The 13,283-nt window shown below is 69.3% G+C and overlaps 1 protein-coding gene across 2 annotated transcripts; it reads right to left on the reverse strand.

The window, feature by feature from the left end:
- Nucleotides 1-1,998: 1,998 nt before the first annotated feature.
- Nucleotides 1,999-5,878, reverse strand: TEKT4 (tektin 4). 2 transcript variants are annotated; one of them, XM_045541055.1, is made up of 6 exons: nt 5,149-5,878; nt 3,895-3,965; nt 3,571-3,714; nt 3,018-3,306; nt 2,443-2,597; nt 1,999-2,262 (listed from the first exon to the last, which is right to left on the reverse strand). In XM_045541055.1, exons 1-6 carry the CDS (start codon nt 5,680-5,682, stop codon nt 2,046-2,048), a joined length of 1,410 nt encoding a protein of 469 aa, XP_045397011.1. In that variant the 5' UTR covers nt 5,683-5,878; the 3' UTR covers nt 1,999-2,045. The 2 variants fall into 2 exon arrangements, with proteins under 2 accessions (XP_045397011.1, XP_045397010.1); XM_045541054.1 differs by having other exon boundaries at nt 3,084-3,306; nt 5,149-5,794.
- Between the last annotated feature and the right edge of the window lie 7,405 nt (nt 5,879-13,283).

A 13,283-nucleotide genomic window follows, 5' to 3' on the forward strand; every position in this document is an offset into this window, starting at 1 on the left:
CTGGGCCCTGCCTGGAGCGTGTGGCAGGGCAGGCGTCCACGTGTGCACCTGCGGGCCTGGGCCGGGCTCTGGGTCTGCGAGGGCACAGGGTGCGTCAGCGGCGGCAGGATAGCGCGTCTCGTCTCGGGGACAGAAATAGCCCTGGCTCAGACAGGGCCGCCTGCGTCACCCTGGCGACGGGGAGCGGCCGAGCCTCGTGGCCCCAGGGCCCTCCGTGGACATCCCGCAGCGGCATGGGGGGGCAGCACGCCTGGCGCCCCGCTCGCCGGCCAGGAGGGCTGTGCCGCCACCTGGCGCTGAGCAGACGCACCAGCAGGGCCGCCCTGCCCTCACCGCTGCCCGCACGTGCCGGCCCTGCCGGAGACGGGTGGCCCCGGGGGTCAGGATCTCATTGCTGGTGTCCAGACGGCCAGGTGCAGCAGGCAGCCCCCGTGTGCCCCAGCCCACCGGTGGCCTGAGCGTGGGGAGGGCCGGGCTGAGGGTGCACAGCTCCTGTCACTGCCACCGTCACTGCAGACCCCATGGGGGAGGGGTGCAAGAGCGCGGACCCGAGTGACCACGTGGGACCCAATGTGCCGGGCGGCCTGTGCCAGGCTCAGCCCACGGCGTCCCAGGCTCAGCCCACGGCGGCTCGGACGCCAGGGGGAGCCGGGTGCTCTGCAGCGGGGGTGGGCGGCGTCCTCCGGCCCTCCACTGCTCACCGCGTGCCTCCCCGCTGCACGGAGGGGTCGTCCCCACCCGACCCTGGTGGGTCTGTGACAGCAGGGGGCCCACGGACCCTCCCTCCCCGGGCGCCCTTCTCTACACGATGCCTCAGTTTGGTCCCGTGTCCCCAGGACAGCCCCGCGTGGCACCAGCCCTCCTCCCGCTGGGGACCTGAGTCACCCCTCTGCCTGGGACCCCAGTGGGGGAGGGGCTTCCTGGACAAGCCGCCCCGACCTTGCAGCAGGGGGTGGGGCACTCAGGCTACAGGGACCCCCCCCAAGGGGCTTCTGGGCAGGGGGCTGGGTCCTCAGCTGCCTGCGTCCAGGTGGCCTCGGCAGGGGTTGGACAATCCGGGGTCAAGAAGGGGTTCAGGAGGAGGAGGGGCCCCTCGAGGCGCAGCCGGCCGCCGGCCTGTGTCACGGAGCCGGGCGGGGTGGGGCGGGCACCAGGGACAGGCTTTCAGGGGCCTCGGCCTGTCTGCAAAACGGGCTGTCTCAGAGGGTCCCGCCGGTCATGGGATGGCCTGGGGCCTGGCAGCTGCGGCCTCCCCCCAGGAAGCAGGGAGGGGCCTCCCCGGTCCCGCTCCTGTGCCTTGGCCTATGCTGCGGAGGCCAGGCCCCCGCCTCCAGGAAGCCCTCCCTGCCCCGCCTGCTCACACGTGCCAGATCGCCCCGCCCCCAGCGGTGACCACTCCAGCAAGGCTCCTCCCTCAGGCACCCCGGCCCCTCCCACGGCCCAAGGCGGGGGCGGGGGAGGGGGGCCTGGGAGTGGCGTTTCCTCCCCGGGGGTGGCTTCCCAGGCGGGGAAGAGAGGTCTGAGTGAGTCGGGGAAAGGCACCTGCTCCTCCCCTCCCAGCAGCAAGTTCCACCTCGCTGAGCCCCAGCCCAGCCAAGCTGCCCGGCTCAGGGCCAGGCGTCTGTGGGGAGGGGGCTGCTGCGGAAGGGGATGCTGTCTGGATGGGGCTCAGCCTGGAGGGGCCCCCTCCCGCAGGTGTGCTCAGCAAAGGGAGGAACTTCAGGCAGAGTGAGCTCCCCGTCCCGAGAGGTATGCAAGTATGCCAGGGCCTTGCAGAGGGGGTGGAGTGATGCCGCAGTCCTATGTGGTGTCCCAAGGCCCTCGACTGCGGGGTGAAGGGTCGGAGGAGGAGCCGGCACTGGTGGGGGCCGACAGGCAGCTCTGGCCACGCCCCCGAGGCGCCGCCCTGGTCTCCCACGGCTGGGGCGAAGCCAGGCTGCACGGGACAGAGACGCCTGCCCGGCGGCGGCACCAGGACCCCACCCGGGCCACGGGGCAGGAAAGCTAACGTGCTCTTTATTGGGGTGGGGGACTCGTGGGCCGGGTCACTGGTAGCCCGCCAGCTGCAGGACAGTGGGGTAGCGGGCGCGGTGGGCCATGCACTTCTGGCGGTCGACGAAGAGGCTGTTGGTCTTGACTGCGATGTCCTTCTCCAGGCTCATGCGCGTGTCTTCCAGGTTGCGCAGCGACTGCTCGGCTTCCAGAAGCTTCTCCTTCAGTGCCGCGAGGGACATGTTCAGCTCCTCCACCTCGCTCATCAGCCTGCGGACGAGACCAGCTGGGAACCCTGGGCAGGGGTCCTGGCCAAGACCCCCCGTAGGACCCCTGGGTCCCAGAGGGAAACCCCCAGAAAAGCGGCGCTAGGACCACAGCCCGAGCCGCGGGGGCAGAGGGAGGCAGGGGCAGGCGGGTGGGGCGTCGATGGTGACGTGGCCTGGGCACCTGAACTGGGCGGTGTCTCGGCACAGCTCCACGTTGGGCCGCTGCGCGCGCTGGTGCAGCCGGGTCTGGGCCACGCGCAGCGGCGCCTCCTTGTCCTTGATGGCCTGCTTCAGCGCCCCGACGTTGTGCTCCTGGTCCGTTATCTCCCGCAGGGTCTGCGGGCCACACAGAGCCCGAGGGCCAGGCTGGGTCTGGGGGTCCCCCACACACGGGCAGGGCCCGGTGGGCCCCTTGCTGCCCCCCAGGCTTCGGCCAGCAGGGCAGCCTGTCTGGGGGCTCTGGGGGGGGCTCGAGGAAGGGGCGCCATGTGCCGCCACCTCAGCCTTCCCCACGGCCCCAGCCCTGGCCAAGGACTCAAGGGGCTCCGGGCAGCAAAGGCCAGGCTGAGTCAGAGCCCTGCCAGGCCCGGTGGGGTCACCCCACGAGGTGGTCCACGCCCCCCAAACTGCCCCCTGCCTCCATCCTGCCTACACCTGACAGCCCCTCCTGAGCGCCACCTGGTGGCAATATCCGCGCACCACCCCCAAAATCAGCGGTTCTGCACATGCTCGGTGAGCACCCAGACGTGCGTGCACCTGCTCCGGGGCTCCCTCAGGCTGTGCGGGGCCGAGAGGGGCCACGGGGGCCTGGTCGGGGCCCACCTGGTTCAGGTGGTGCTGCAGCTTGTGGCGCGCGTCCTCCAGCTCCTCGCAGCGGCGCTGGAAGGCCAGGTTCACGGCGTCGCACTGCAGCCGCAGGTCCTCGCCCGCGTCCTGCAGGACGCAGTGGATGAGCGCGCGCAGGTTGGCCGAGGCCCTCCGCTCGCGCTGGGCGCGGCACAGGTTGTCCTGGGTGAACCTGGCCCAGGTCTCGGGCGTGGAGGCGCTGCGGGCCGAGCGGGTGGCGGGTTGGGGGGGCTCCGGCAGGGCTGCCGCCCCCGCCCTCCCCGCGCCCCCGCGCCCCCTTCCATCCCCTGTCCCCGCCCCACACCCCGCCGTCCCGGCGCCCCGCCCCGACCTTCCCAGTCCCCCGACTCACCCCACTCCCCCGCCGTCCCCCACCCCCGCGCCCCCCCGTCCCCGCCCCCAGGCCCCGCCCCTTTGCTGCGCGGCGACGGGCGGGTCGCGGGCCACAGCGCAGCCCGCCCACCTCTCCGCGTTGGCGGCCGAGTGCGGGTGCGACTGCACGTCGGTGCTCTGGTTGCAGTAGCGCGCGCAGCGCTCGTCGATGCTGTGGGCCTCGGCCTTGTCCGACCCGTCCCGCTCGCAGGTCTCCTTGTGCTCGCGGTTGAGCCTGCGGGCGGCGGGCGGCTCAGCGCAAGGCCCCCGCACCCCACAGTGGGTCCCCTCGGCCGGTTGGCGGGTCCAGGAGCCCCCCCAGTCTGGGGCCGATCTGGGCCCCCCTTGCCCGGCCTGATCCCCGTGGTCCTCCGCATCCTGCCCCAGCCCCCAGGGGTGCGGTCGCCGGACCCACCGGATCTGGTGCACGGCCTGCGCGATGGTTCTTTTCAGCAGCTCCTGAATGTTCCGGATGAGCTCCGCCTCCTGGGGGAGGGGGCCCCTGAGCTCCGGAGCCCACCGAGGTCCCGCTGGGGCCCACCCTGCTCAGCCACTTTCCTTGAGGGTGGGGCGCAAGCCCCGCGTCTCTCTGGGTTCATTCTGGGCTTTTGAACCTTCTTTTTGGTGTGTTGTAAGTGGGGTGTTTTCTCCCTGGGACATCTCCAGGCGGCTGGGAGGGTCACCCAGGGGCAGTTTCCCACACACCTGGGCTCTGGGGCCGTCACTGCCAGGGCAGGTCCGAGGCCCCCCCAGCCCCGCGGACCGGATGCCCCCCAGGTTGCCCCTCGGGGCTCTGGGCTTGCAGGGGCCGTCCTCACCCCCGGAACACAAGCTGCCTGGACGCCTGCGTGTTCCACGTGGGAACAGCCCTCTCCCCTGTGACCGGGACTCTCCTCTCGACCTCGGGCTGCATCTGGGGGCGTTGGGGTCCTAGTCCCACGTGCCTCTGTCGGGGGTCTGGCCCCTTCCTGACCAGGGTCAGTGTTCTCACCACTGGGCAGGCCAGCGAGGGCTGGGCGGGGGCAGGAGAGGGAGGGAGGGACCCAGGGTTCCAGCCTGGGCCTGGGGGTGTGGCACGGGGGGCTCCCTGAGGCCCTGGACCCGCTGCCCCCATCCTGCAGCAGTGGTGAGGCCCAGGCCCTCTGCGGAGCCAGCGCCTGCAGCCAGGCCTGGTACGGCCCTGATCCTCAGGGGCTGCCCCAAGACAAGTCCTGCTGGCTTCAGAGGGGACAGGGGCCGTTCGGAGGAGACAGGACCTGGGGGGAATCTTTGAGGCCAGGGCTCCTTGTAGGATGAACGGTGCCAGCACCTGCCTCCCGTCCGCACTGCGGCACTGGCCCGTGCCTGGACCCCCACCGTGGGAGCAGCCGTCCCTGCCAGGGGTGTCCTGGGGTGCCCTGCGGCTCAGCCCCCGGGACCTCAGGGTCAGCCTGAATTTGCCTGGACTCCCGTGGGCTGAGGGGGGGTCCCAAAAGAGAGACAGTTGCTTGCAAGCGACGCCCCAACGGGGTCGAAACCACCCCTGTGACTACAGGGACAGGCGTCTAAGACCCAGGGTCCCGTGTGCAGAGGGCGTGTGGGCTGGCGTGTGGCTGCACACGGCCACGCGGGGCACGGGGTCCACAGCCCCGCCCGGGCCCTCCAGCCTGAGCCACGCGGCCCCCCGCACCTTGAGCAGCTCCACCTCCACGCAGTCGCGCACGAGGTCGGGGTGCTGGCGGCGCTCGCGGCACTGCAGGTTGTCGGTGACGATGCAGAAGGGCAGGGCCGTGGCGTCCAGGGCACGCTCCAGCCGCTGCTTCTCGGCCAGCAGCAGGCCGGCCTCGGCCGCCAGGTCGTCACCCTCGCGCTGCAGCTCCGACTTCCAGCGCTGGATGTCCTCAAGCCGCTGGCCCACCTTGCCCATGGAGTCCTGCTGCGTGCGCCACGCCAGCACCTCCGTCTCCCCCATCAGCTGCCGGCTCTCGTGCCGCTGCCGCTCCGACTGGTCGCGGTCGGCGAAGGCCTGGTGGCAGCGGGCGCAGCAGTTCTGGAACCACTCGTCCTCCAGGTACTTGGCCGTGCGGAAGCCGGCGGTGGCCAGGCCCGAGGACGTGTGGGCGCCCGTGTTGCGGGCCACCTCGTACACCTTGTGGGGCAGCTCGCAGGGCGGCACGGACTGGGGGGCTGGCTGCTTGGTCACGAGCACGTCTGTCTGCTCCATGGCGCCGGCTGCCTGAGAGGGGCCCGGCGGGGACCGGGGGTCGCGGGGCACGGTCGGCTGGGTGCGGTCAGTGGGGCAGCACCAGCCGCTCTGTCCCCAGGGCAGGATGGGGCTTCTGGTCGCCCTGGTGACACTGTATACACCAAGGGCCTCCGGTTGCTGGGCAACGGGGATTCCCCCCTTCCCCAGCCACGGGAGGGGGTGTTCCAGAGGGCAGAATGCCTCTTAAAGGGCCAGGCGGGCTCAGACCCCCTGCTTGGTCCAGCCACAGCCCAAGCCGAAGCGGCTCCTTTCTCCCAGAGGGCCCTGGGGCCGGCTAGTCCTGTCCCCCCAGCAGGGCCTACCCCGGCGCCCTCTCCCCCCGGTGGGTTGTCCAGCCTTTGCTTCCTGGGTCCGTCCTCCCCCCTCCTCCCGCACCGGGCTCTGGGCTCAGCTGTGAGCGGAGAGTGACGGCTCTGCCCACCTGAGGCTCCTTTGGGGCGGAGGGGCCGGGGCTACTGCAGTGGGCGCTGGCGCTGCTGCTGGCGGCAGTGTTCCCGCTGTCTGCAGCCCTACAGGGTCCCCTGCCTTTCCCCATGGCCCCAACACCACATGGTCCCGCGGCCAGGCCCCCGCCTGCACCCGCACCTCCCTCCTGCCACCAGGACCCCCCCCAGGTGAGCTGCTCTTGGGTGGGGAGTTGAGCTTGGCCTCTGCTGGGTGTCTGGACTCAGGCGCCCAAGTCTGCCCCACGGCGGGCGGGGGGCAGCTCCTGTCATGGGAGGCTGTCCCTAGGTCACCCAGGGCCAGGCGGTGAGGCTGAGGCCATACGGGCAGGAAGCCTCGGCCCCAGGCTGAGGACACAGGATGTCCCCATCCCTGGGCCCCGGGGAGCCCCCAGTCCGGGGCAATGCCCAGTTCGGCCAACAGAGGGCGCCAGTGTCCGCGGGATACGCCCTCATCCCGCCTGGACCACCTGGCCTGGGGTCCTCGGCCCCTCCGCCCTCCGCCTCCCTGGGGACCCCACCACACAGTCCTTGGAGCAGGGCACCCACCCCTGTCCCCGTGCAGGCCCTGCTTGTGCTGCCCCCACGGCCCCACTGCCCCTCACTCCGGCCACAGGAGCTCGAGCCCTGCGGACACGCCTGGCCCCGGGGCACACCCGGCCCACGTGACCTCCCCACAGCGGGGCTGTGGCATCTACAGCCTCCAGCACACAGTAGGAGCTTCACAAAGGTGGGCTTTGGGGAAGGCAGCCCCTTCCTGACCCCGATCTCTGTTGCTAAGGAGACCCCCCTCCGTGAGGAGGCACGAGGCCCCGCAGAGACGGGAGACGCAGCAGGACCAGGTGGACGGGGAGGTAAGGCCGCGTGTGGCGGGGGAGGTGGGGGCCCAGGGCTGCAGCCCAGCGTCTGTGCCCGGCGAGGCAGGCAGCTCACGCCTGTCATCCCAGCACTCCGGGAGGCTGAGGCAGGAGGATGGGTTGAGGCCAGGAGTTGGAGGCTGCAGTGAGCTGTGATGATGCCACTGCACTCCAGCCTGGGCGACAGAGCGAGACCCTGTCTCAAAAAAAAAAAGTATGTGGCTTGGTGGCCTTAGCACAGTCTCAGCATCGTGCAGCCATCACCACTGCCTGGTTCCAGAATTTGTCACCCGAAAGGGGCCCTAACCCCTCGTCAGCACGCCCCATCCCTGCGCGGCCATCCTGCGTCCGCCTGTGGCTTGCTGTTCCGGACGTTTCCTGTAACGTGGAGTTGCACAGCATGTGGTCTTGGCGCCCAGCTTCTCCCTGAGCGTGTTTGCAGGGTTCAGCCGTGTCGTAGCGTGTCGGCGCTTCCCCGCCGTCCACGGTGAATACCAGTCACAGCATGGCTGTCGTGAAAGACGCAGCAGTGAACACGCCTGTTTCCAATTCCGTGGGTCGTTATTATTTTTTGATACTCGGTAGATGCCAGTTGCAAACTCTCGACAACCGTGACTTGCAAACATGGAGACGAAAACACGGCAGGGCATGTGGGGAGCTCTTATGCTCCACCTTCCTTGTGTCTTAAAAATAACGAAAACCTGAAAAGCTACCGCCGCCACCACACCCCGTCAAACCAGGGAAAAACAGCAAAAGTGATAAAACCCAGTGTGTGCAGAGCTGCGGGGAAACCCGCACTTGCCTGTGTCGTGGGCTTGTCGCGAGAGGGCATTTTGCTGGGTGCTCTGCAGAGACCTGAGCTGCTCCCGTGGCGACCCGGCAACCCCAGCCCCAGGAAATGACTGCAAGGAAAGGGGGGGGGGTTACAGAGAAATGAAAAAGGTATTGGTACCAAGCTGTATGGCAATGAAATTTGTCATCGGAACAATGTGGAAAGAGATCAAGCATCCAGCAGCAGGGCGTGTGCAGCCGCAGCGAGGCCGGGTGCTGTGGACTCCGTGGACTGGCGTCTGGGATCCGGGACACAGACGTGCGCTGCGTGCAGAGGTGTCATAAGGCAATGCTGTGCCAAGCAGTGGGGCACAAAGCCACCTGGCACTCTACCTACGGCCTGACGGGGGTGAGGGACGGGGTGAGCCCCCCACCCGGGCAGGAGGAGCAGCCACTTGTAGGATCCCGGCCCGGAGCGGCCAAGGGGTGGGGCCCGGACTTGGCCCCCAGGAGCTGGACAGAAGCCAGGCGGCTGGGACAGGCCTGGCCATCCCGAGGGGCTGGCACAAAGGGAGGACCTGTGGGCCCGGGGCTGGTGGGGGATCCCTGAGGACAAAGTTTCGTCCCTCCTGGCCCCAGGGCCACAGCGCTCCCGGGTCCACGTGGAGCCCTGGGAACTGCGTGGACCCTCCGTCTGTGCTTCCCCTGCCCGGGTGACCAGGGCCCTCCAGGCAGCTGCCCCCACACCCACGTCCCCGAATGGGGGTGGCTTGGGTCAGGGCCCCTGACAACCTGCGAGGGGACCCAGGGCATAAGGACAAGTAAGCCACAAAGATGACAGGTGTCTGTCACCACAGCAAAGTCTGGCCATCCTGACAGCCTGGGCTGGGCCTGGGTGGTCCCCAGTGTCCTCACGCTGCCCCCCCCACAACAGCTACAGGTGCCTCATCACACCTATGCTGGCCCCATCTTTGAATGTTCTCCTCCAGGAAGTCTGCCCTGATTGCCCCCAGCAGTCTCTGGACCGGCTTCGCTCCCCCGTCCTCAGCGGGCAGCTCACAGGCACGTCCCAGCGCCAAACCCTCGCTGTGGTGAAAGGAACTCGGAACTGGCTGAGGAAACGCGGAAGCCCAGACTCCGGGTTCCAGCCGCCGCCTGTGGGTGGGCAGGGGGCAGCCGCACGGAGCACCTGCTGAACAGACACCCAGCGACATGGCGCCAGCCAAACGCCGCCCTGCCCACGGGGCCTCTGGCGCCTGCTGGCAGCGTCGCCCGGTGGGTTTAAGACCAAACGGAGGCCTTGCTGGGCGCTGAGAGGCTCCGTGCTTCTGAGAGGGACGGTCCCACGGTGGCCCTGGGCTCCGGGCTGAGCTGTGCCCCCAAATCAACGCGCTGAAGCCCCAACCCCCGGGACAGCATTAGGAGGCGGGGCCCCTGGGAGATGTTGGGTTAGCTGAGGGGATTGGCGTCCTCGGAGCCTCCCTCACCTTCACCCTCCCGCCACGTGAGGACACGGCGCCTGCAAGCCGGGAGCAGAGTCGGCCGGAACCCTGACCCGGGACGTCCAGCCCCAGAACCGCAAGGGGCTGAACTGCTGTCGAAGCCACCCGTCCACAAGGAGTGTCACCGCAGTGCCGCCTGGACCCCTGCCCCCTCCGTGGGCTGGTGCAGGAGGGTGCCGCGGGCTGGGGTGTTGCTGACGGGGCACCCAGGGCAGAGCCCCAGCAAGGGTGGGACGTGCCACAGCCGGGGAAGGAGGGGGGCATGCCATGCGCCACTCAGCCCCCAGCACCTGCGACACAGGGGCCTCCCCGTGGTGCCCGGGCCGCCCGTGGGGTCCACCGTGCGAGTCGTCTCTCTCCTGCCCTCGCGCTGCCGCCCGGGGGGCCCTGCTGATGCAGACTCTTGAGGCCTTCTCGGGGGGACACCTCCCCCCGGGGGTGCACTGTTCCGGGCCAGGGCATCCTAAGCCCAGGGCTGCCGTCTGCCTCTGGGCAGAGCTTCTGTCAGAACAGCCGAATCCCTGATTCATCAGCTCAGTCTTATCTCCAAAACCTCCTGCAGTTTCCTGGAGAACAGGATTAAAGACAGGATTTACCAGAGATTCTGTGTCTGCCGGAGCAGGGCCAGGAACAGGCAGTGTGGCAGAGGCCACGGAGGGCTCAGTGGCCGGCAGCGAGCGTGGCTCCCACATTGACCAGGCACCGGGGGAACAGCCCACGTAGGGGGTCCCCGGGCCCCGCGCCTGTGCCGCCTCCCCCACACAGATGTGGAAACTGAGGCTCTGAGAGACCAAGTTGCTCCCTCACGCTGGGACCCCAGCAGGCAATGGGATTGGGGGTGCCACACGGCCACCTGGGAAGGCTGTCAGAGCTGCCCGAGGGCTGGGCGTTCTCCCAGGGCTTGTGGCAGTGTCGTCCTCGGGGACCCAGCCCAAGGGACAAGGTGGGGGCAGCCCAGGGAGCCGCCCCTCACTGGACCCCAAGAAAAATCAAATGCAGGGGCTGGAGGGCCCCACGCCGCACGCTCTCACGAGCCCCTGGCACTGGGCTCCCAGCAGCCACCACCAGGCGACAGGAGCCCCAGCCCGTGGGCCAGGCCAGGGCTGGCTCCTGCCCCTGGGAGGGGAGCTCCGGCCTCCCAAGGGAGTGTTCTGCAAGTTCAAGGCCGGGGTCCTGCACCCACTTGGATTCACGTAACAGTAATTTATGTAGATTGCTCTGATGTTTCCAGAGTAGGGGCCCCGCCCCGCCAGGTCTGTTTGCTCACCCAGCCCTGAGCAGCTGAGGCGCCTTCCCCCCACCTGGGAGAGCAGGGGGACGGGGAGGGGGCCGCACCCCAGGTCTGCCCACCTCGGCTTCTGCCAGCTGTGGGTGGCCGTGGTGGCCCGTGGGTGGCCTGTGCATCTGTGTCCACCTCCGGTCCCACCTCCACCCCACCCCTGCAGGCCACCACGGGGCGAGACTTCTGACCGGAGCAGGAGCCGGCATGCCTGGGCCTCAGCCCCGTCCCGCACGCCCACAGCCCGCGTGGCTGGAGCCCAGGACTGGCAGCACCCGCCTCTGGGACCCCAGCATGGGGCGCTCAGGCCACTCTGCCACTCTGGCAGGCGGGGGCTGCTCGGGGGAAGTGCCAGGGAGGCAAAGGCTTGTGGGTAAGTGAGGGTGACCTCGCGGACTGTCCCCAACTTTCCTGCATCTTACTGGCTGGGCCTGGCGGGAGCTGGGGGCCAGGAGCCCGTGTCTGCAGCCTGCGGGGCGCATCTGAGACGCCGGCAAGGGGGGGACTCTGAAGGCAGAAGCGCGAGGCCAGCCCCACCGCAGGGTCCCCCGAGGGCCCACAGTGGGTACCATCTGCCAGGGCCCAGGCACCACGGTCCCCCCACTGCATCCGCCCTGGGCTGGGCCCCGAGACCCGAGTGGAGTTGGCTGGACGGAGGGGCTGGTCCTGGCCCTGGACGAGGACCCCAACCAGATGGCCATGCAGACCCTGGCGGTCCCAGCGGGGGTCTCGTGACGTCACAGGCGTGTCTTTTGTCATCCCCGCCTGACTCCCTGCAGAGGTCCCAGAAGGAGGCCGGGGGCAGGGCAAGTGCCCGAGTGAGGCTGGGCACGGGGGTGGCAACTGGTGGCAGGGACAGAGGGGAGCCCCCAACCTTGTCTGTGTTGCAGCCCAGACCCCCGACTTGGCCCCCAGCCCCACATTCCTACCTGGACCCGCCCCCAGCCCTGGGAAGACCACCCTGGAGGGAGGACCCTCCCGCACCGCAACAGCCGCCGGAAGGTGAGGCCCCAGAGGGTCCTGCCTTCCCACCTGGAGGGGCCGCCCCGCCCTGCCTCCCCCCAGTCCTGGCTGGCCGGGGCCACCGCAGCCTCTCCCGGCGTTGGGGGGCAGCCTGGGACCCCAGCAGCTCCTCTGAAAGAGCTTCCGTCAGCAGCCGTCAGCTGGCGTGGGCGCCAGACAAGGGGTCGTGTGCAGGTCAGGCGCTGACGGGCCAGGACAGTGTGCATCCGCCCCGCCTGCCCTGTCCCCGCCGCCTGGGTGGGGGGTCTCTAACACACGCCTGCCCTGGGCTCGTCTGCCAGCCGGGAGCCCCCACACCCCTCCCCGCTGGCCGTGGGTCAGGGCCCTTCTCCTGGGCGGTGGGGCCGGGGCCTGAAGCCCACCAGGGCCGGGCAGGAAGGACTGGGACCGGGTGTGCAGCGTGACTGGCGGGGTCCCTGCGTCACGGCCGGGGAGAGGCGCTGCTGGCACCTGCTGGGTGGAAGCCCGGCACACAGGGTGGTCCCAGCGGGGGACTGCCAGGCTGGGACAGAGGTGGGGATGCAGCCTCTTTCCTGCAGGAGGAGCTGAGAACCGGGCCGTTTGCAGAAATCCTCCTCGCTGCGGCAGGAGGAAAGGGAACCCACACTCCCCGAAGTCGGGGCGCCCTGTGCTCAGCCGGCCCCAGGGCGTCCCCAGAGCATCAGAGGGGACGGAGGCCCTGGGCGTGGCCGGGGAGCTGGGTTGCCCCCACCTGCCCACCACCTGGAGGACAAGGACAAGGACTGAAATAGGCCTGGAGCAGCCAGGCTCCACCCAGCACTTAAGCCCCTGGAAATAGCTGCTGAGAGGTCGGGCAGACGGCCCCAAAGGCCCTTGGGGAGCCGCTGGGCTGATGGACGCACTCATCCACCGGGAGGGAGGAAACAGCCCTCCAGCCGGAGCAGACGCCCAAGGTCACTTGGCGGCCTTGGGACAGACGAGGGGGCTCCTCCCCTGTCCACATCCCCCTCCCCCACCCTCACTCAGCCTCCGGGATACCCCCTGCCCCGGCCCCTGTGCTCCTGGGCGCCCCCAGGGCCCTGCCTCCCTGGACAGATGTTTCTAGAAGGTTCTCTCAGGGCGGAAGGCAGCCCCTGTGCCCAGCGCTTCTGAGGCTCCGAGCCCCTCCCCGCAGGCTGGGGGCGCAGAGTCGCCGCACAGCCTGGGCCGAGGACACGGTGGGAAGGACAGAGGGAGGGGCCCTCAGCCCCAGCCACCCAGACCCCGGCCACAACTGCCACCGGGCAGCCTGGGGACACGTGCCCACCAGGTCTGGGCTGTGGTGAGGCTCAGGGCAGGGTTGGTGGCGTCAGCACAGGGCCCAGTATTTTCCCTTTTCCTGCATTCCTTGGTGACAATAAAACAAGCAGAACCAAGCAGAACAGGGTGTTATTACTGTTTTTAGGATCAGGTCAGATTGTTCCCAAGGCCAAGAGGAACAGGGGTGGGCAGGTGATCCAGCATGAGGAGACCTGGCACACGGCCACACGTGGCTGCACACCACAGCCTTGCACACGGCCACACATGATTGCACACAGCTGCACACCACAGCCTTGCACACGGCCACACGTGGCTGCACACCACAGCCTTGCACACGGCCACACACGGCTGCAAACCACAGCCTTGCACACGGCCACACACGGCTGCACACGGCTGCATGTGGCGGCAAGCACAGGATTCCAGC

The sequence above is a fragment of the Lemur catta genome, chromosome 2 (assembly GCF_020740605.2).
Source record: "Lemur catta isolate mLemCat1 chromosome 2, mLemCat1.pri, whole genome shotgun sequence".
NCBI lineage: Eukaryota > Metazoa > Chordata > Mammalia > Primates > Lemuridae > Lemur > Lemur catta.